The 23,808-nt window shown below is 36.2% G+C and overlaps 1 protein-coding gene across 4 annotated transcripts in view; it reads left to right on the top strand.

Annotated features, from left to right (window-relative positions):
- Positions 1-23,808, top strand: part of TANC2 (tetratricopeptide repeat, ankyrin repeat and coiled-coil containing 2) — a 476,614-nt gene that overhangs the window by 107,364 nt on the left and 345,442 nt on the right. For all 4 annotated transcript variants that reach the window (XM_033184063.1, XM_033184062.1, XM_033184061.1 and 1 more), the window contains exon 3: positions 10,429-10,500. In XM_033184063.1, the coding sequence (XP_033039954.1) occupies positions 10,429-10,500 (72 nt within the window). The remainder of the gene's footprint in view (positions 1-10,428; positions 10,501-23,808) is intronic.

Below are 23,808 nucleotides of genomic sequence, written 5' to 3'. Positions count from 1 at the left end.
ACACATTGCTAAACTGGTCCAGCCTCTTCTGAACTTTCTACTGTCAGCTCCGTGTACTCATTTGCTCTTAGAGTGGGCAAACACCTTTCATTGTCAGCTGCTGTTATTAAATTAACTCTTTGTATTTTCCGGTGAGTTGCATTCTAGTGATTGCCAGTTTTGTGGTCTGTCATAGACCCTATTACTCTCCAAGCCGCCGCCCCCCTGCCATTTTGTCTCATGTAGATGCTCATTAAGTTTCAGGTCTATAGCTGTTTTGTTTGTTCTTAGCTCTACCCATTTATATTTTAGGGTTTGCAAGGATACCTTGTGTACAGAGGAAAATCCAACAGTATTCTTCTACTGTACTCTTCATACAGAACTCATCTGTGACCAGATGTGTGGGGGCATTTTTCTCCACCAAGCAATTCTTCACTTCTCTGAAGACACCAATCGGGTGTCCTATAATTCAGTTCAATTCTGGCTACCTAGAGTTAGAGTCAAATCCCATTGGTTAAGGGCTCAGTCCTACAAACCTGACAGCCACTTCAGATGTCAGTTGTTCTGACAGGGAAAAAAATTGGAGGTCCCCACAACCCCTTCCTCAGGTTTGAGCATTTGCTAGAATGTCTCATAGAACTCAGGGAAACACTTTACACATGTTTAGCTGCTTATTATAAAACAATATGACTCAGAAACAGCCAGATGATAGAGATGCTTAAGGCAGGGTATTGGATAAAGACTCTGGAGCTTCCATGCCCCCTTGGGGGCACACCACTGTGCATATATTCAGCAACCCGAAGTTCCCAAACTGTAGTTCAGGAATTTTCATGGAGGCTTTGTCACGTAGGCATGATGGACTGTTAACTAAATCTCTAGTCCTTCTTTCCTTCCAGGAGGATGGGGCATCATGGGCTGAAAGTTCTAGCTTCTAATCATGGCTTGGTCTTTCTGGTGACCAGCCCCCATCCAGGAGCCCACCAAGAATTAATTCATTAGAACAAAAGACACTCCCATCACCCAGGAAATTCCAAAGGATTAAGAGACCTGTGTCAGCAACTGGGACAAAGACATATGTGTGTGTGTATATGTATATGTATATATGTATATAGATACATCTCTTACAATATCACACTTTGTTACCCAGTATTGTAATTCTTGTTCCTGGGTAGTTGTTTTACTCTCTGATTGTTCTGATGATACTTATGTTGGAATTTTGGAAGATGCAAAAACTGTTCCGCTGCCACTACGTTTTCACAGTTTTCTTTATAATTTTTTGATGGCCCAGAGTTCTTAACTAAGGTGTCTTCCATCAGTGTCTGACATGTTTAAAATCTGTGGGCTCTTATCTATATTCTGAGCTTTTAAAGATGCTGGACATCTACTGAGTATGTAATCTTCAATATATATATATATATGGACAGGTTCTACATAATGATTGCTAATGCTATATCACTGTAAAACGACATGAATCAGTCATATAATTCAAAGAAAGTCTGATAGAATGAAAAAGTGAGAGTAATATGGTTCCGTTCAATTTGGGAGGAATAAGAATTATAGTCTTTATATTAAAAAATACTGCGGCCAGGCACAGTGGCTCACACCTGTAATCCTAGCAGTTTGAGAGGCTGAGGCAGAAGGATTGCTTAAGCCCAAGAAGTTTGAGACCAGCCTGAGCAACATAGTGAGACCCTGTTCTCTACAAAAATTACAAAAAAAAAGTTATCCAGATGTCTTGGTGTGTCTGTGGTCCCAGCTACTCAGGAGACTGAGATGAGAGGATCACTTGAGCCCAGGAGGTCAAAGCTACAATGAGCCATTATCACACCACTGTATTCCATTGTGGGTGACAGAGTGAGACCCTGTCTCAAAAACAAACAAACAAAAACAAACAATTATACAATCATTTCACTATGGAGATTCTCAGAATTACTTTTAAAGTATTTCTTAATCTCTTAAGCTTGATCTAATATTGATACATAAATGCCTCCCCTATTCAATGAAAAACTCCTTATAGAGCCTTTTTACAATTTTCCTTTCATATATTTCCGTATTTTTAAATATATTATTTTTCAAATGGTTGGAATACAAAAATTATTGTGGATTTTATTGTTTCTGGATAATTATTAATTTTTATATACTGTTGGTTGTATATTAAATTATAATTTAAAAATAAAAGTATATATTTATGACATACAATGTGATGTTTTGGTATATGTATAAATTGTGAAAGGATTAAATCAAGCTAATTAACATATCTAATGTCTCAAACTTTTTTTTTTTTGCTTTTTGCTGAGAATATTTAATATCTACACTCTTAGCAATTTAAAGAAATATGCAATGCACTATTAACTATAGTCACCATTCTGTACAGTAGATTTCCGGCACCTATTTCTCCTATCAGACTAAACTCAATGGCCTTTGAGCAGCATTTCCCCATTTCTCCCTGCACACCCCCGCTCCTTTCAAGGCCCCTAACGACCACCATTCTACTCTGTTTCAGTTATTTTGATTTTTTTAGGTTCCACATGTAAGTGAGACAATGGAGTATTTGTCTTTTTGTGCTTGTCAGGCCTGGGTCCTGGGGCCGCAGATGCTAGCCTGGCAAAGCGTGGGTCTGAAGCTTGGGACTTTGAGAGCTGGCCTGGTTCTGGGGCCAGTGTGGAGCCTGTGGCTGGCTTGCAGTCTGAGTAGTTAGGAACCTGCCTGTAGCATCAGGTCCCTTGGGCTGGCCTGGCAGTGAGATAGGTCTGGAGCCCTAGATATGTGGGGCCAGCCTGGTGGTAGGACAGACCTGGAGCCTGGGGCTGCAGGGGCCAGCCTGGAGCTTGAAGCTGTCGGCACTCACCTGGCACTGCAGCAGGCATGGAGGCTAGGTTTACAATGTAGTTCAAAAACTAGGAGTGGGCACCAGGGCAGAGAAAGAGATAGCTACAGTGGAAGCCCTCTAAATCTGTTTTGAAGAATGAGAAAGGAACTCTTAACACTCAGAATATGCCAAATGCTCACCCCCCTTTCCTGTTGTTTTATTTTCTGCTGCCCTGGCCCCCCCACATTAGTGGTAACATCAAGAATTCACATAATCCAAAATAGTGACAAAGGGGAACCCATCCTCTCTGTTGGAGCTATAGTCCCAAGAGTTGTCTGGCCATTCTTTCGATTATTAAAGAAAGCTTTGGTTTTTTTTTTTTTTTTTTTTTTTGGTTCTTCCTAGCACTGTGCTCCAGACACAGATATAGTTATGAAATACATGCAGAGCAAGGTTACTATAGCCCTAGGTTTTGTTAGGGTACCAAAAGAGAAGGCTTAGGGAAATGGAAAGTGCTAAAAAGATTGCAGTGAGGGGCACCTCGAAGTCAACCCCATTAAGTTTTTGTGAGCTCCTGGAGTCACCTCTGAGCTTCACAGATGTGAATTTGGTCCTAAGTGTCATACCATGGACTTTAGAACTGACCTAACAGATCACTGCCCAGCACCCTGACTGACCACTTCAGGGTACACAGGCAGTGCAGATATCAACAGCAAAGACTTTGAAAAATGTAACATTTCCTATAGTATTAAAGAAGCCTTGGAGTTTCATAACTCAAAACATTCATAATGTCTGGATACAACCAAAATTACATACAAAGTGTGACATACAAATTGCATATGAAATTGATACACAAAGAACTAGGAAAATAGCAGTTTGCAAGGGAAAAGACAATAGATACCAACTCCAAGAGATGACCGAGATACTGGAATTATCTGACAAAGATTTTAATGCAACTATTATAAAAATGCTTCTCTATGGGGTAAAATAATAAAGGAAACCTTTTATTGTTACTAGAACAATTGATGCCTCTCTTCTGAAGTGTAATATATTTCAGCCTGAAAAGTCTTAACTTTTTATCTCTCATGTATGAAATTAAATCAACACCCTATGTTTTATTTTATTAAAAATAATAAATTCCCAATGGGAAAATAATTTTAAAATTCTCCAACAAGCAACCATGTGAACCTTCTTGAAATGAATGGAAAAATAAAAAGTCTTAGGAAAGAAATAGGAGATATAAAAAGAAGAACCTAATGAAAATTTTAGAAATACTAAATATAAAGACCCAAACAAGAAGCACACTTGATGGGTTCAGTAGCATAATGGAGGTGACTGCAGAAGGAGTCAGTGAACTTGAAGACAGATCCATAGAAATTATCCAAATCTAAACAACAGAGAGAAAAGCAAGGGATGGCGAGGAATAGAACCACAGGAATCTGTAGCATGTAACGAAAGATCTAGATTCATACCATTGGAGTTCCAGGAAAAGAGAAGGAAACATGTGGTGTTAAAATAGTATTTGAAGAACTTATAGCTGAGAATTTGTCAAATTTGGTAAATAGCACAAATTTACAGATTCAAGAAGCTGACTGAATCCTTAATAGGATAAATGCAAAGAAATTCATACCCAATCACTATGTGATCAATCTGCTGAAAACGAAAGATAAAGAAAAAATCTTGAAAGCAGCCCGAGAGAAATAACACATTACCTAGAGGGGAACAACAGTTTGAATGACTATAGATTTCTTATCAGAAAACATGCAGATCAGAAAGTTGTGGCAAAAATAGGCAGAGGATATGAACAAGAGTATGCACACACCAAATGGCCAGTAAAACGTGCTCAACTTCATTTTATTAATGAGGGAAAGGCAAATTAAACAAGAATCAGATAGCAATTCACATTCTTTAGCAGAAATGAAAAAAACCTGAGTAGTAGTCATGAGATTGTGAGGAAATGGGAATGTTCACTTTTTGTGGAAATAAAAATTAACACAACTGTCTTTGGCAGAAATTTGGTTGCTCTCACAGAGTTTTTGCATTATATGATTTAGTAGTTTCGCTTCTATATCTTGAACATGTGCACAAGGAGCTTATATACAAGCAGATTAGACGTGCTGTAGGAAATGGTTCATTGCAGACTTCCTTTTGAAGTACTATAAATTTGGAGAGTATCTAAATCTTCATTAGTAAGAGAATAGATACAATTGATATATTCATACAGTGGAATACTATTCTAGAGTTAAAATGAACGTCCACACAGATAAATTTCAAAACATAAGTATTAAGTAAAAATGGCACATTGCTGGATGATACAGTATCATTACACTTATATAACGTAAACATTTGTGGAGGCATATATATGTAATAAAAGTATAAAAACATTCATGTGATTTTACATATTAAGATAGGATAGTGGTTAATTTGGGGAGGGATGGAAGAAGGGAAGTTGTATTGGAGAACTGTATAATGAAAATATCAGCTGTATATAACTGGTAGTGTTTTAGTTTAAAATAAATGGATGCAAATATGGGAAATCTTAAGATTTGGTAAAGTTTGATAGTTGCTATATCAGTGTCAGTTATATTTTTCACTGTATTTTCTGTATATTTGAAACTTATTTACAGAAAGGTAATTAGCTTATTTGTATATAATTTTGATAATTATGATTGTTATGAACATTTGCATTATGAACATATTTCTCAGCTATTGGCACTGTTGAAATCTGAGGCCTGATAAATCTTTGTGGTGGTAGGCAGTCCTGTGAATTCTAGAATATTTAGCAGCATCCCAGCCTTGCTCTTTAGAAATGAGTAGCACTCTTCCAATTGTAACAATCAAAAATGTCTCTAGAAGTCCCAGGTTTGCTCCTGGTTGAAAATCACCAATTTAGAGAATACAAAGTGCTGTCACATGTGTTAAGTCATTTGAACCTCACAACCTTCAGAGGAAGATGTTACTTTGACCTCAGTTTTACAGATGAAAACACTGAGGCTCAGAGAAACTCATCTAAAAATGGCAGGTGTGGAACTAAAACTCAGGTCTTATGCCCACATACTGACTTTTTGTGCATTTGTATGTACATGAGTATATATTCCCACACATTTCCTGGTAACTTTACTAAAAGTAGAATACAAATTAAACATTCTAAGAAGTTTCTTATTTTTGTATTTCTTTCACAGGCATATTTCATATCTCCTCTAGCAATTTATTGATGTCTGTCTCAGATATCTTAATGATTACTGGGTTCCATTGGGCTTTTTTCATGAAAACTTATAAATAATTACAAATTAAATAAAAGGAGTAGGTCCTCTACAGAGGACTGTTGTATTCTTCTATTTTGCCTGGGCTGTCTTTTTTGACATGCCGTATTTTCATTCTGCATTTGGAGAAAATACGTTACCAATAGAAATTTTTGGTGGGCTGCTTTTATTTCCTTATTAACTATCATGAAGTGTTTATGTAAAATACTTGTTTACAGAAATTTTTGTAAATGGATTTTAATATTCAAATATATAATTTTGGTTTCAAACCCAAGTATCAAATTCAGACTGTAGAAATGATGTACATATTAGTTTTTCATGAAAATAGGAAATGATATTACAACATAATCTAGATATTGTGGTTTTCAGCAATGTTTATTTAGAATAAAAACTGTAAACTTTACTTAAGGGGAAAAAAATCCCTTTCACAATGCATAGTGCACTTCTAGTCACCTTGTAAGAGCCTTTCTTGGTCACAGAGAAGATTGAGATGTAACATGTAATTAAGCAGTCAGGTATTCCATTTATTTGGGGTGGTTTTGGGGAATTTTACATTTTACTCCCTAAAGGATCACCTAGAGAGAGCCAAGAAAAGGATCCTTGAGCCCATGCAGCCATTATACTTTCAGTGGCCCCTAGGCGAGACATCATTTGCAGAACCGCCTTCTCATCCTTACTGGCCTTACTCTCAAGTCATTCAGCTCATTCCTTTTCACAGAGATTGCTCTAATTAGCCTTCTAAACTAATCTCTCTGCCTTTAGATCAGGGGTCATTTACCACTGGCCAAATCTAGGTCACTCCTGGTTTTTGTAGGGCCCATAATCTAAGAATGGTTTTTATATTTGTAAATGGTTGAAATAAATTAAAAGAATAATAATATTTTGTGACATATAAATTATAAGAAATTAAAATTTTGTGACCGTAAAGAAAGTTTTATTAGATCAGAACCACATGTGTTTGTTCATCTAGTATTGAAAACCACCACCCTTGTCTCTACAGGACTATAAGGGGTGTCTTTTTAAAATGCAAATTATTCTAGGTAAATGTGTTTAAAGATTTTTTAAAAACACATTAAGCAGGTAGATCAGAGTTCTTAGTTGTTTCTCACAGTGTAATTTCTATGACAGCACATGCAGGTTAACATTGTGCCTAACTATAGGTGAGTTAAAAATGTTTCCATCTCAAGTAGTTGATTTGATAAGAGTAATTCATTTATCAATGTCATGAGCATTGACCTTTCACTAAAAGGAAAATGTATCATATTTTCATACTGTAAGCATTTAGAAAGAACTAGTTTTACTTATTTTTCTTGTTAGAGCAGCTTTTTTCTTGAATTCCTTGTAAAGCATGTATACCTAAGCTTGCAGTGATAGATTTCATAGATGTGGGGAACAGATGCGTGATAGGGACTTTAGTTACCCAAGCATGGGTATACAGAATGTCACGTACTAAATTTTCTTAATAGAGTGTAGAATTTTTTTTTTTTTTTTTTAAAGAGACAAGGTCTCTTCGTGTCACCCAGTTGGAGTGCAGTGGTGCGATCTTAACATAGTTCATTGTAACCTTGAATTCCTGGCCTCAAGCCGTCCTCCCACCTTGGGCTCCCAAAGTGCTGGGATTACAGGCGTGAATCGTTTTGCCCAGCCCTAGAATTTCTTAAATAATGGTATTCGTTAGAAAGGAGCAGTAATAGAGACTTGGGGAGACAGTGTACCAGAATTCCTACTAAGGTACTTTATTTTGGTTGTGGCCAGTTCATTGTCAAGAGAAGCTCTCTTTTAGTAGAATGAATAAATAGAGAGACCAAACTTGGGTTAACATTTTTTTTTTTTTTGAGACGGAGTCTCGCTCTGTGGCCCAGGCTGGAGTGCAGTGGCCGGATCTCAGCTCACTGCAAGCTCCACCTCCCAGGTTTACGCCATTCTCCTGCCTCAGCCTCCCGAGTAGCTGGGACTACAGGCGCCGCCACCACGCCCGGCTAGTTTTTTGTATTTTTTTTAGTAGAGACAGGGTTTCACCGTGTTAGCCAGGATGGTCTCGATCCCCTGACCTCGTGATCCGCCCGTCTCGGCCTCCCAAAGTGCTGGGATTACAGGCTTGAGCCACCGCGCCCGGCCAACATTTTTTTTTTTCTTTAGAAAATATGTCTTTTGATTTTATATTGGAAGCAAATAGGAAGATTATGTTGTAAGACTAAGTCTTCATAACCTGCTTTGTTAGAATTTCTCTATTCTGTAAAGGAAGAATTGCTATAGTTACTGATTAGTGCTTTTTTTAACATCGTTTTCATGAGACAAGAATAAAATGGGAACATGACTTGAACTCAAAATATTTAATAAATTTGGGTAGAAATTAGTATCAGAGAGATTACTAAGTCAAACATCCTTGGGTTAAAATCCCGTTTCACTTTTACTGGTTTTGTCACTGGATTTCAGTTAGTCACCATTAGTTTCAGTGTTCTTAGCTGTGAAATAGGACTTTACTTCATAGGGCTTTGATGAACTATATAAAATACCTAGCAGAGAGTACATAGTAATTGTTGGCTGCCTTTCTGTCTGTTCTTAAATACATTTTAGAAAGAAGAGAAAACTTTAGGATTTTTGGACATACTGAATATTAATTCACAAGAGAGTGAGGTGGAAGGAATCATAGAGGGTTTAAAACTTAGAAATTAAATTTGAGTTGGCCCAGTTGAAATACTGAGCCTTATTAAAAAGAATCCATATAATTTATAGAGTTGTTTACTTAGAATTTGAAATACAGTTAGGAAAGATTATAAACGTTCACATTTCCTTTAAAAGGGCAAAATTAAATAAGTTTTAATTTCAACAGAGGCAGATCACCCATTCAGAGATGATAATCCGTGAGTAAATTTTTGCTTTAATTTTTTAAAATAATGTCAAAGAAAAATTTCTCATATTTGTCTTTCAGATAGCACCTTATTTTGTCAACATGTCTTTTTATTCAAATATGGTAACTTATGTAGTAACAGCAGAACTAAAATAATATTTAAACTGATTTATATTTAAACAGGATTTTCATACCGGAAGGAAAAATATGGTTGCCTATCACTTTGAGTATCTTTCCATGTGATAAGTTATTTTACAAATCTGACCAATTAAATTAGTGGAGTGTTTTACTAGGTTACTGTGGACTAAGAGATATTAATATTTCCTGGCTGTGTACTTACTATTTTGTATTGTCATGGTATATTTGGAATCGATTAAATGCTGCTGTACTTGCTAGTTTAACAGCCCTCTACAAAATAAAGAATAGTTGATCTATATACATGAATTGGATTTAATTATTGCTAGGCTTTACATATAATAAATACATTTAAAAGGAAGCTTTCTATCAATAATGAATTAAAAAACAGGCCATCTGTTTAAAAAGCAATAGATGTTAATACGCGAGCTCTATTACAAAGAATAAACCATAGAATAAGTGGATGACACAGCAAGAATACTCTTTATTAAACCTGCTTGCAGCTACTACGCCTTTTCCATGTGAGTTAAAAAATAAGTGATTGTATGAAAGAACAAAGGAAATTGTTGATGCCTTAATGCATTTTTTATCTGATTAAAGTGATAACAAATTTCTAAGTGTATAGACCACTATGTTAAAGATTTTGCTTGGCTTACTTTCATTTTTTATATTATACTTTACATTCTCACTGTATTAATTTCTGTTTTACTGTGCCTATTTTAATGAATTTATGATGTGTAATTTTTCTGTGTAACAAAATTGAGGGAATTATTTACATAAAGTAAAATTTGTTTTAATTTTTCTTAAAGTGCGTGAGTGTTTTGCTTATTTCTTAAGATGTATATAATGAAATGGATTTGTTTCTGTAAATTTTAAAAATCATGGTAAACTCAAGATTTGGTTTTTAGCTTTTATTGATTTCTTTTATAGGTTTATTGATTTTTATCTCTTATAAAACATAACGTATGTAATTCTTATAGTAAAACAGTCCTAGGGATTATTGGATGTATTGTTATACTTTAGACAGAAAAAGCAGCTGTAATTAATTTAAAAGATTGTTTTAAATCAGGCCTTCTTAACTGGAATTCTGTGACTGAACTTTGGAGTTGCTAACTTTCCTTCATTATATGCAAAGTAGAGTATATACATATGGGGGAGGGGAAAAACTCCTGCACTTTCTTAAGACTTCAAGAGGGGAGTGTAAACCCACAAAAATAAGGGTAAGAACCATTGGTTTATGTAAGAAAAATCCTCAAATATTTTAATGATCCAGATTATAGGAAATACAAATAAATGATCCATATAGTAGTTTTAATATGTAGATAATGTCAGAGACACTGTTATGTCAATCTCATTATCTGTTTACTTATGCTGTTTTTAATTTTATGCAGATGGAGGGAGCGAGGAACCACCGGATCGAAGACAGTCAAGTGTAGACTCTCGCCAAAGCCGCTCTGGGCAAGGTAAATTTTCATCAAATTGATTATTAAATTTCAAAAAATAATGTTAGATATTTCTTTCTGGTACTTAATTTGGAAACTAGGATATTGCCGTGGTACAGTTTAGATATTCTAATTTCTCATTTAGGATTTAAATGATATGATGTAAAAATCTGTATATTATTTATTCAAGATACAAGAAAATTAAATATTGTCCAGTGCCTGTTTTTTAAATGATATTAAAGTTTAAGTAATTTTGAAGCATTATGGTATATATCGATATACTACTTTTGGAATGTAACCAAAAGTGAATTTTCAACAACATTTGTTGGAGTATCATCACACACTGGTTTTTTAATTTCTTTTTTTCTTTTTTCTTTTTTTTTTAAATCACTGTGATCAGTGATTTTTTTTTTTTTTGAGACGGAGTCTCGCTCTGTCGCCCAGGCTGGAGTGCAGTGGCGCGATCTTGGCTCACTGCAAGCTCCGCCTCCCGGGTTTACGCCATTCTCCTGCCTCAGCCTCCCGAGTAGCTGGGACTACAGGCGCCTGCCATCTCACCCGGCTAGTTTTTTGTATTTTTTAGTAGAGACGGGGTTTCACCGTGTAGACCAGGATGGTCTCGATCGCCTGACCTCGTGATCCACCCGTCTCGGCCTCCCAAAGTGCTGGGATTACAGGCTTGAGCCACCGCGCCCGGCCTTTAATTTCATCAATATAATATTTGTTGTCTTAGCTCTCTCAGAAGAAATGGTTTTTGTTGGTAATTGCTACATTAGGATCTTCCTACTTATTTTCCTTTTCTATTTAAAATTTGTTATCACAGGCATTTGATTAATTTTTGAAGGGACAACTTTGAAAGTGGATAAAAACATTCTGAGTCAGTGAAATCTCCAGTTAGACCTTTTCTAAGTTATTCAACATTGCATGACCACCAGCTCTGCATTCCTTTTTCTTTATAGTACTTATCACCTTCATATTTATTCTGTTTATTTTCTCTGTTCAAAACTAGAATGGATGTTTTGTGATAGCAGTGATTTTTATGCTTTGATCACTGCTGTATCCTTAAGTGCCAATAATAAGTACATAGTATATAGTAGTCACTAAATAAATGGTGAATGAATGAATTGAAACTCAAAGAGAGTGAGAATTGAGAACCCAAACTGATGAACAGATTATAAAATTTCAATCATTTATTGAGTTAGGTTTTCAAAGAATCTGTAATAGCATAAAATAAAGTAAAGCTCAGATTTACAAATGTGCAGTTTTTAATCCTGTAGAAGCTTCAGATTTATTTATTCTATAATCGTGTCCCTCTTTTTCTCCAACTTTGCTCTTCCCAGGTTTTAGAGCTGTACTATTTTTATAAAATTGTTTGTTGCAGAATAAAAAGAGGAATAATACGCGTTGAAAATTTTAAATTGTGCTAAACTTAATCATACTTAAGTAATAAGCATGTATGATGACTATGTCTGGAATTTATCTTGTTCACTCTTATTTTCCCTGTAAACATATTTTGATATAAAAATGAGATTATGCAAAACTCTAAAAATAACATTAGTACAAATTATTACTAAAATTATTGTAATTATTAAATGTCTTAAATTTTATCAAATATCAAATACAGATGTTTGAAATCGCTTATCGAATTTACTCTGAGCTTTGTCAGTTAAAATATTTTTCAAATCAATGAGCATAATTGAATTTTATTAACAAAGCTAAAACTTCAAACAACAAAACCAGGGATTTCTGTGATCCGGAGTACAACTACCTGATCTCAATTTGAAGTCACCAGGAATTGTATCATTGTTAGAGTTAATTGGTAGTAAAAGTATGTTTCTTAACTTTTTAGTTACTTTGTTTGTAATATCTCTTTATTCAAAAGAAAAAAAAATTTTTTTTTTGAGATGGAATCTTGTTGTCACGTAGGCTGGAGTGCAGAGTACAATGGCTTGATCTCGGCTCACTGCAACCTCTGCCTCCTGGGTTCAAGCGATTCTCCTGCCTCAGCCTCCAGAGTAGCTGGGATTACAGACCCGGCTTTTTTTGTATTTTTAGTGGAGATGAGGTTTCACCATGTTGGCCAGGCTGATCTCAAACTTCTGACCTCAAGTGATCCATCACCTCAGCCTCCCAAAGTGCTAGGATTACAGGTGTGAGCCACCATGCCTGGCCAGAAAGAAATTTTAAAAAACTATAATGAGTTGAAATGAATGAGAAATAGTATTATTAGGAGTAAAAGATGGGATGAGCATAAAATGCTTGTTACCTCCAGAAACCCGCTGAAAGATCAGTAAGGAAGGATTGAAAGGAGAAAATATCAACACAGTTTTAGAAACTGGAGAGTATATGAATAATTGAAAACTGAATTCTAACAGTAGCAGAGGAAATCAACAAAACAACCTCAAGAGGTCTCAACAAGCTTGAGAATGACAGTGTGTGGAAATGGAGATGAAATGACAACTGGTTGAAAGTCAGATGAAGAAGCATTGGGTTTCTGGGACTTCCTCCCCAAAACCATCTAACCAGTCAGCTGGGCAAATGCTGAACTCCTCACCCCTAACCAAAAGCAAATTATCTTTAGGAGTGGGGAAAACCAGAAACACTCTAGCCTGGGAGACACCAGGCATAGTTGAGGGCAGAAGTCCCATGCTAAAAATACGAGAATTGGGCCTTAGATATCTCCCTCCTGTCTTTCTCCTACTGGGCTCCCAGAATACTGGCAGTTAGACCTTCAGATTTCAGGCAGGAGGTTGGAAAAAAATGTCTTTTCTGGAGAATCTGACCAAAAAAAGGAAGATAAAAGAAGAAAGAGGAAATTTAGTCATCAGAGATTCCTGAAATAAACAGGCCAGTTAGCTCACTCCATGTATCAAAGCTCCAAATCAGCTTTTCAGTCCTGTGCCCTTAAATATGAGCAGCTAACAAAGATTAGTAGATATTTGAAGAAGCTCTCTAAATGTATGAAAGATAGAAATTAAATGGAATAAAACAACTTGGAGAGACATACATTTTGCAGAGGAAAATTACATAACTGTTATCCCCAGAAATAAGAGAAAATAACCGTGAAACAAGAAAGAAGTACATAGAAGAGTGGTATTATGACTTTTAAAAAAGGCTCTTAGGCATTGAAATTCTGGTAGTCAAGACCAAAAGCTCCATTGAATTATCAGAGGCTAATGTGCTGAAAGAATCTCTGAAAAAATAGAGCAAAAGGACAAAAATATAAAAAGAAACGGAGGAGTGTTAAGAAAAATCACAGGATCGTTCCAGGAATTTCAATATTCAAATAATAGTTGTCAAAAGAAACACCAGAGAAAATGGAAAAGAAATCATCAACAAGATGATTGAAGATAATTTTCTTAACTGAAGAGCATAAAGTTTCCTGACTGAAAAGGCTCACTCTGTGCTCAGTACAGTGGATGAAAATAGATCCAAACTAAGGCACATTGTGGTGGAATTTGAAATCACTGGGGCTAAACAGATCGCCATGCTTCTAGGGGTGGGAGGGAATGAGTTGGCTTTGCACTTCTCAGTGGTAGCGTTGGAAACTGAAAAATAAAGCAACATCTTCCAAATTCTGAAGGAAAATAATTTTCAATCTCTGAATTCCATATGCATTGATACTATTATTCAGATATAAGAATAGAATTAGATATGTACATTTTCAAAAACAATCTGCCTGTCTTATACACTTTCTAAGGAATCTGTTGGAGGATGTGATCCATCAGAATAAAAAAGGCAAATGAAAGAAATGAACTGCAAGAGATAGGAAAGTCAATAAAGCAGAAAGATCCTTCAGAATGACAATAAAAAGAAGGGGATAAAGGGCTAGCAGTTCAGATTGGAGTGGGTTAAAAGCCTCCAGAAGAGTCGTCTTCAGGAAAATGAGATTAGTAGAAACCTGATGCAGTTAATTGTCTTTAGAAAAGTTTTAGACAACTAATGAGAATCTGAAGGTTGAATTGGTGATAAATACATAAAATAGTAAGCAAAAGAAAGTTCCGAACTCCAGGGAAAATAAATAATGTGTCAGAAAGGAGATGTTAGAATAATGTCATCAGTTCTTTAGCAGAATCCAGAGTAGTTGATGTCCAAGCCAGTCACTTCCAGTAGAAAACCTGATCAGTTTACTTAAGTATGTGGTACAAATATTTTCATTATTTATTTGATTTGGACTATTATGATAGGAAGCAATGCTCTAAAGGAGGGCAGGTCTGACCTGTGACTTGTTTTTGTATGATTGGTGTATTTGATTTGCTAAGAATTTAAATTATTTTTGCATCTATATTCACATGGAATATTGACTTTTCATTTTCTTGTTTTCTACTGTCTTTGTCTGGTTTTGGAATCAGAATAATGCTGGCCTCATAGAATAAGTTGGAAGTTTCAACTTCAATTTCCTCCTCTTCAGTTTCCTAAGCTACATCCTGTAGAACTGATATTATTTCATCCTTAACTGTTTGATACAATTTATCAGAAGCTAACTGGGCTTGGAATTTTATTTGTTGGAAGGTTTTTAAATGTGAATTCAAGTTATTTAATAAATATAGGACTATTCAAATTACGTGTTTCTTATTGAGAAACATTTTAATATCTGTATAATCTGTAGTGATGTAATCATTCTCATTTCTGATACTGGTAATTTGAGTATTCTTTCTCACTGTCCTGATCATTTTGCACAAAGATTTGTCAGTTTTACACATCTCAGAGAATCAGTTTCAGTTTTGTATCTGGTTTCTGTATTCCTTTCCTGTCTTCTATTTCGTTGATGTATACTTTGTCTTTAATTATTTTCTTTCTTCTGCCTGCTTTCGGTTTAATTTTATCTTTTCTTGTTTCTTTAGATAGAAGCTGGGGTCATTGATATGGGAGCTTTCTCTTCTAATATAGGAGTTTAGTGTTAGAAATTTCTATTTACTGCTTTAGTTATGTTACATAGATTCTGATAAGTAAATTTTCATTTAGTTAAAAATACCCTTTTGATTTCTTCTTTGACCCATGTGTTATTTAGAAGTGTGTTGATGTAGTTTCCAAACATCTGGAAGTTTTTCAGGTATCTTTGTCTTATTGATTCTTACTTAAATTTCATTGTGATCAGAGGACAAACTTTCTGTAGGTTGAATCATTTTAAATTTGTTGAGACTTGTTTTATGGCCCAGGAAGTGATCTGTTTTAATAACTGTTCTGTGTGCACTTAAAAAGAATGTGTATTATGCTGTTTTAGGGCGGAAGGTTCTATAAATGTCAACCTGGTCACGTTGATTGATAGTGTATTTAAGTTTTCTATATTCTTGCCCATTTTCTTTCTACTTGTTGAACAGCAAGGCATATTGAAATCTCAGGCTATGAGTGTGGATTTGTCTATTTCCCCTTGTAGTTCTCTCACATTCCTTGTACCACTGATAGTCCTCTGATAAGAAATACTCTTCTTCCTCAGAGATTTATGTGTCTCCTCAGCTATAGCTGCTGGTTGTGAGATGGGCTTCCCTAGGGACAGGGTTGGACGAGAAAGGTAAAGGAAGAAAAAGCCAGGGGATTTCCCCCATTCACTCAGTCCCATATAGAGGCCCTCCATTCCCACTTTCTAACCAGAAAGAGAAGACTTATTTTGTATCTCTTTGTGTTTGTTCCTGGTGTGTTGTTCCAGGATTTGGATTCAGGCTTGGGGTTTGGGGTACATGAGAAACAGCCGGAAAGTCATTGCTGAACTGGTTGTACTTTAAGTTCTAGTTTTCTTCCACAGTTTGCCCACTACTGTTTTCTGAGTCTCAGATTGCTGGTTCGTCATTCTTTCCAGGATTTTCAGTTATATTCAGGGGTTTTAGTTATATTCAGTTAAGGCATAGTGTGCCTACTTCATCTTAACCCAGAACCAGTGCCCTTCCATTTTATTACAATACAGATAGTACTCAAAATATTGTAAAATTAGTATGCACCAATATCAACCTATCGGGACAGATGCTAGTTCATTCAGAACAAACACTAACTGTAAACAGCTGATGCCCATATAGGTGCATACTGCCTGATAATCTGCCTTGCCTGATTGTGGTTACAGTTTCTATTTCATGTTTCTTCTCCAGTAGCAGCAGAAATATATGATGTCTGCTGGACTGTGCCAATTTCTTATCCTCTGTGCATCAGGGTCCTTTTCTTTCCTGTGTGTTAACAAGTTCCTTGGCCTCTGATCTGTCTCTCCGGTACAGTGGATTTTGACTCAGACATGCTGATACTCACTGTTCCAGTTTAGGGGCAAAAACCTCCAGTGTCTTCTGCTTATTACATGTCGGAGATGGGAGATGGACTCTTGAAATGTGACTGTAAAACTGATAGTGTTAGTTTTACCCCGGTATGACTGCCGCAGGTTAGGTGGTTATTTTCTACTCTCCAATAGCATATTATATATAATTGGACTATATTACTTATTGTATTTTGTCTTGTCTATGGGTCTCCATTTTTCCTAGTAATGTAGGAGTTTATTAATAGTAGGGTCCTTGCATACAGAACAGTGCTAGTGCCTTGTATTTAGGCTATCAAGTTTGATGAAGGAAACTATAGTTCTAGGAATTCAGATTCTGTATTTCAGGAACATTGAGTTACTTTATCAGAGTTATTTTTTTGTTTTGTTTTACTGGCTCCATTTTCTGCATTAAATGATTTTTTTCCATTAACGATCATATATATGTAAGCAACTTACTTGATTCTAGACATTAAGTAGGTAGATGAGCCAGCATGATATGGTTGAAACCCAGTTTTTATTTTCTTTTGCAAAAATAGCATTATGCAGGCATTGAGTTCTGGTGTACAAGATGTGTACTGGTGTAATGATGTCCATGAAACCAGCTCATGCTGGAAGATGGGAAAATGTGTACGGTGTGGCTTTGCATGACTTCCATTATTTGTAGCCAACTTTATTTGATTAATATCAGCTGATGTGTCAATAGAACTAGTATATTAAATTGTCAGATATACTATATTCTGATCCTCTTTCCTTGCAAATATGTAAAATATTTACTAGAAATGAGATGTTTATGCTCTTGAAACACACAAATTATTCTTCAGTCTGGAAAGTTACAGTGATTTCTTTATTGAACCAACTGTGGTTAATTACATAGAGTGACAAGAAAATTATTTCAGGCCGGGCGCGGTGGCTCAAGCCTGTAATCCCAGCACTTTGGGAGGCCGAGACGGGCGGATCACGAGGTCAGGAGATCGAGACCATCCTGGCTAACACGGTGAAACCCCGTCTCTACTAAAAATACAAAAACTAGCCGGGCGAGGTGGCAGGCGCCTGTAGTCCCAGCTACTCGGGAGGCTGAGGCAGGAGAATGGCGTAAACCCGGGAGGCGGAGCTTGCAGTGAGCTGAGATCTGGCCACTGCACTCCAGTCCGGGCGGCAGAGCAAGACTCCGCCTCAAAAAAAAAAAAAAAAAAAAAGAAAATTATTTCAATATTCAGTGTATTATTTCTTTATCTCAGTATAAGAATATACCTAGTATAGTAGCATTACTAATGAATAAGACTGTTTTGTGTATGTGCCAGGTTGTGGACTAGGTGCTTTCACATAATCCTCATTGAATTCTCAGAATAATGTTGTGAAATCACCATTATTTTCCTACAGGAAATATTAATTTTATATTATATTCTGGCTTTATACTTATCTACATCCCAAGTTTCAAATCAGCATTGTTGGTAGCATGTATTTAGAACCTTTTCATTCTGATATGTAAAGTACGTATTTGTTTATTGGTGGTTGGATAATATTTGGAAGATCTGAGCTTAAATGATAAATCCCTCTGAAATATCTTTATTTCTAGTTCTGTATTTCTTCTAAAATTTAATTTGTTGCAGATTTTTTAAAATTAAAACACTATTTTTATAAAATTAAACTTGGGATGCCTCTTGGAATATGTAGCCCCAACTTGAGGCCAATAGTTCATTATTATTTGGAATGTTAGGGATGTGTCAGAATGCATTGTTATATTTTAGTCATACTTTATATTTTTTATTGTTATAGTTTCATTAATTTTTTAAAAAGTTAATTTATACCAAACAATGTAGACATTTAAAAAGGATATGTTAAGGCTTCTTCCTATTCCACTCTCCTAAAGTAAGAAATACCTACATTCAGTCTGTATCTTTCCATGTTTTCCTCTGAGCTCATACTGGCATATGCGAGATGCATATGCATATACGAACTAGTTTGAAGGTTTTTGAAAAATAAAATGCAGTTTTAGTTCTCCCTTCTCTCTCCATTAGCAGTATAGCATGGCCATCCCTCTAGGAACATACTTAAATTGTTAATTTCTTAAAATCTGCATGTTGGTTGATGGTCTAAGTAACCCATTACGTATTCCACTATTTCCTCATATGTGAGCAAAGTGATTATGATAATTAATTTATAATCTTAAGCTCTTGGAATATGTGGCCCCAAGCACATTTTGTATCAGAACATATCAAATATTCTATTTAGCTTGTGATAATTGGCCTAATTAACACTAGAAGCCTTGTAGAAGCCACTCCTTGCTTATTCACCTTTATGAAAGAAAAGGAATAAAAGCATGACAACTAAAAAGTTTGGAAGGCCAGGCGCTGTGGCTCATGCCTGTAATCCCAGCACTTTGGGAGGCCCAAGGCGGGTGGATCATGAGGTCAGGAGATCAAGACCATCCTGGCTAACACGGTGAAACCCCGCCTCTACTAATAATACAAAAAAAAAAAAAAAGAGCTGGGCGTGGTGGCAGATGCCTGTACTCCCAGCTACTCGGGAGGCTGAGGCAGGAGAATGGCGTGAACGTGGAAGGCGGAGCTTGCAGTGAGCCGAGATTGTGCCACTGCACTCCAGTCTGGGCGACAGAGCAAGACTCCGTCTCAAAAAAAAAATAAAATAAGTTTGGTAAAGGTATGAACATCTAGAAAGATTTATATTTTAAAATATTCTTATGTGAATTTTTCTGGTAAGATATAAGTTATAAAAGCTCCTTTGAAAAACTTTATAAGTCTTTTTGAAGGGTCATAAACAGTTGGATAAGAAATGATGAGGAAGGGATCTTTTGGTAAAGCCTGGGGAAAATTATTATAGAGTTGATACATTTTTTGTTTTGTTTCATTTGAAGAGCAGTTGGTTTTAATGTTTTTTTTCCTAGTGAAAGATTGAAGAGCTGGTTCCCACAAGGGGGCAGAATAAGACAAACCTGAAAACCTTCGCACTATAAACATAGAAGTGGTAGATAACGAATGTAACAAAAATTATTTTAAATTTATAGTTGATTTATTAAAAAGGAAGGGGAAATCACAAGGAGCTAGAAATGAGCAGAGAGGTAATTTTCCGCTCATCCTGTGAATGGTACCATATATTGGCATATCTGCCTACCTGTCCCCTAGCACATGTATGGACTGCTGGTAAGGTGGTCATTCAGCTGTGGTCTTAGATTAGTATTGATGAGTGGAAGTTCATTTTGCTAAGTCCATGTATAAACTCCATCCCTTTGTTAATGAGGGTAGGGTAGAGTGGCTGGGTAGGCCATTTTCATTGGCTGAAACTGACTGAGTCCCCAGAACAAGCCATCTTATTTACCAGGTTAAGCAGCTCCTTCTCTGCCGTGTTTGCTCTTTGTCAGGGATTCACATGGGGCATAAATTATTTCATATGTGTTCCCTTTCAAAGAGATACAGCCAAATTCTTTGACACCAGATATCTTTGTAATCAATTCTCTAATTGTTCCTTTCAAGTCTCTGAATATCCAGTAAAACCATTAAACACTGTCTGTGAGTCAGTATAGAACAGTACCTCTGTTATCTCTCCTTACAATTGAAATGGACAATCAGGCCCTGCTTAAATTTCTGCCACAGGGAGGGCTTCACTTCTTCACTTCACCACTCCTTCAGGACCACCCCTGAATGGAGCAGCTGTGCTGTTGTCATCTACATGTCATGCAGAACCATCATTAAACAAGGCCTGACTTTTTTTTTCCCCAGTCAGGTGGTCATAGAAAAATTCTCCATAAGATCAGATCTTACATCCAAATTGAGAGAAAAGAAATGATGTAGCAAAAGTAGGAGCCATGGACTTATGGCTACTTGCTCATACCGATTATTTACGATTCAAGACCTGCTGAAGCCTCATCTCACATATACTCTTCCATCTGATGATGAAGTGCTGCAGTGCACATCCAATTATATTGTTTTGTTGGTCTAGTAATACTAAGTTCACGGCAGGCTACCCAGGTCACGTGGTAATGTGGTGGCACATGGTCAAACCGTTTATTCTAAGACCTGTGATAAGCGAAAAACTATTCTTTCAAAAAAGAATAATAGTTTTTTTGCAGGGGATGGCATAGCTGTTTTCCAAAATACTAATGGTCTGCCCTAAGATTCACCTGAAGTTCTGCGATAAGCCTCTTCCCAAGATACCTAGTTTAGTTGCTACTTCCTGTTCACCAAGTCTTATCAACATACTATTAGTGTGGTAGACCAGCATAGTGCCCTGTGGAATGGAAAGGCACTTAAAGTAACTGTGGATTAGATTATGACCTGAATAAGTTATAAAAATTTACCGTAATTCTCCAAGATTTGTCTGTCTTTTGCACCGACCACATAGGTGAGTTAAATGGGGATGTGGTAAGAGTAATCATCCATGGATTTTTCTAGTCTTTGGTGGTTGGATCATACTTCTTAATCTTACTTTCTAGAGACTGATTGGACTTGATTCTGAATATAGGTCTAGAACCTCAATACATAGTAATTGGTCACATGTAGCTACTGAGCACTTGAAATCTGGCTGATAGGAAGCATGATATTCTTTACATGTAAATACATGCCGGATTTTGAGACTTTCTGTCTTTCCGTTCATTTTGGGAATGTTTGCCTTTACATAGTGAAGCATTGTTATAGAGTTGCCTTAAAGTCTTTTTTTTTTTTTTTAATTTCAACATTTGTGTCATCTCAGGGTTGACATTTGTTTATTGACATTTCCCTTTCAAGTTGTGATTTTCCTGTTTATTCATATGCCAAATAGTTTAGGATTGTCGTAGATACTTTGAATATTATTTCATAAGACCCTGAGTTTTGTTTAAATCCTAAGGAGAGTGTTGATTTTTGTGTCTGTGTGTCAGAGGCCAGTCACCCAGATTATGTCCAGGACAGTTTTCTACCTGCCTTCTGGAGTCTGTGGTCAAATATCAGTTCAAGTTTTAAAGTATTTGCAGTGCTATTTAGGTCAGTCCCACGAGTGTGACCCCACTGTGCATTTTGGGACCAGAGTAGTGGTATAACTTGTAGCTCTGTTATAAAAGCCTATAGTATGCTGTTTAGGGTCAGATCCATGCACACACAACTCAGAGGTGAGCCCAATAGTTCATACACAACATTATGGGATTGTTTTCTTGATATCACCACAGTCTCACCAACATTTTCCAGTTACCCAGGACCTTTCTGCCCAGTCCTCTGGACAGAAAATGGGGGCTTCAGTTTAACTACTCTGCCAGTCACTTCCTGTAGCTGTGTCTTCATCCAGACCAAGTGATGGGAGAACAGACAGAGAAAAAAGCAACAGCAATGAGGATGTGCTTCACACCCTTGGGACCACAACTCCTGGGATAAGAGAAAAAGATTCCCTTCTCTCAGAGTTCAGGTGCTTGCCCAGTCACCACTACCGTGTCTGTGCTGCTACTGCCATGAAATTGCCTGGGAACTGGGATGGAAGAAAAGGGGGAAAGGGAAAAAAAAAGGGGGAGGTTTCCTCCAGTCTCTTGGAGCCATAAGGGCCCCTTTTCCTGGTCCTCAGACCAGAAAGGGAGGGATTCTCTTGGAACTTTTTCTGACTTTACCCAGTAGATACTTCTCTGAGTTTTGAGCTCTCTAAGCCAGGTAAAGTACAAGGAAAAATCATAGTAAACTCAATACCACTTCAGAACTTCAAATTCTGTGCTCTGTCCCCAGTCTGCCTGATAATATTCGTTTTCAGTCTTCAGACGCTTTTGGATATTATCAAATGCTTTTTATGGATCTGATCTTATGGATATTATCATGTGATTTTTCTTCTTTAGCCTGTTCATGTGATTGATTTTATTAATCGATTTTCAAGTGTTGAGCCAGTCTAGCATACCTGGTATAAATACCTTAGTCATGGTGTATAATTCCTTTTATACATTGTTGGATTTGATTTGTGAGTATTTTATTGAGAATTTTTGCATCTGTGTTCATGAGAGAAATTTCTGTAGTGTTGTTGTTGTATCTGTCTGGTTTTCATATTAGGGTAATGCTGACCTTATAGAATAAGTTAGGAAGTAGTCCTTCTGCTTCTACCTTCTGAAAAAGATTGTAGAGAATTTGTATAATTTCTTCCATAAATGTTTAGTAGAATTTACCAGTGAACCCATCTGGGCCACAGCTTTCTGTTTTGGAAGGTTACCAATTACTGATTAAATTTATTTAATAGTTATAGGCCTATTCAGATTGTCTATTTTTTCTTGTAAGAATTTGGCCAGATTGTGTTTTTCAAGGAATTTGTCATTTTATCTAAGTCATCAAATTGTGGGTGTAGAATTGCTTATAATATTCCTGTATTGTCGTTTTAATGTTCATGAAATCTGTGGTGATATCGCCTCTTTCATTTCTGGGGTTAATAATTTGTGTCTTTCTCTTTCTCTTTTAGCCTGGCTGGCTAGAAGCTCCTCAATTTTATTGATCTTTTCAATTTTTTTTCTTTTCAAAGAACCAGGATGTGATTTTGTTGATTTTTCTCTTATTGATTCCCATTTCAAATTTCATTGATTTCTGCTTTAGTTGTTATTATTTCTTTTCTTCTGCTTGCTTTGAATTTAATTTGCTCTTCTTTTTCTGGTTTCCTAAGGTAGATGCTTTGATTATTGATTTTAGATCTTTCTTCTTTTCTAATATATTAAGCACAATAAATTTCAGTCTATCACTGCATCCCACAGATCTTGAAAAGTTGTATTTTTATTTAGTTCAAAATATTTTAAAATTTCTTTTGAGATTTCTTCTTTGAACTGTGTGTTATTTAAATATGTGTTTACTATCCACGTATTTTGGGATTTTTCAGCTCTCTTTCTGTTCATTGATTTCTAGTTTAATTCTGTTGTGGTCTTAGAGCAACCATTGTATGATTTCTATTCTTTTGAGTTTGTTAAGGTGTACTTTATTGCCCAGAATGTGTTCATTCATAATGAACATTCCATGTGCACTTGAAAAGAATGTGTATTCTGCTGTGGTAATGTGAAGTAGTCTATAGGTGTCCATCATAACCAGTTGATTGAGGTGCTGTTGAGTTCAGCTGTGTCCTTACTGATTTTCTGCCTGCTGGATCTGTCC

This window comes from Trachypithecus francoisi, unplaced genomic scaffold (genome assembly GCF_009764315.1).
Source record: "Trachypithecus francoisi isolate TF-2019V2 unplaced genomic scaffold, Tfra_2.0 Lachesis_group20, whole genome shotgun sequence".
Lineage (NCBI taxonomy): Eukaryota > Metazoa > Chordata > Mammalia > Primates > Cercopithecidae > Trachypithecus > Trachypithecus francoisi.
This window is presented reverse-complemented; position numbering and strand designations above follow the sequence as displayed.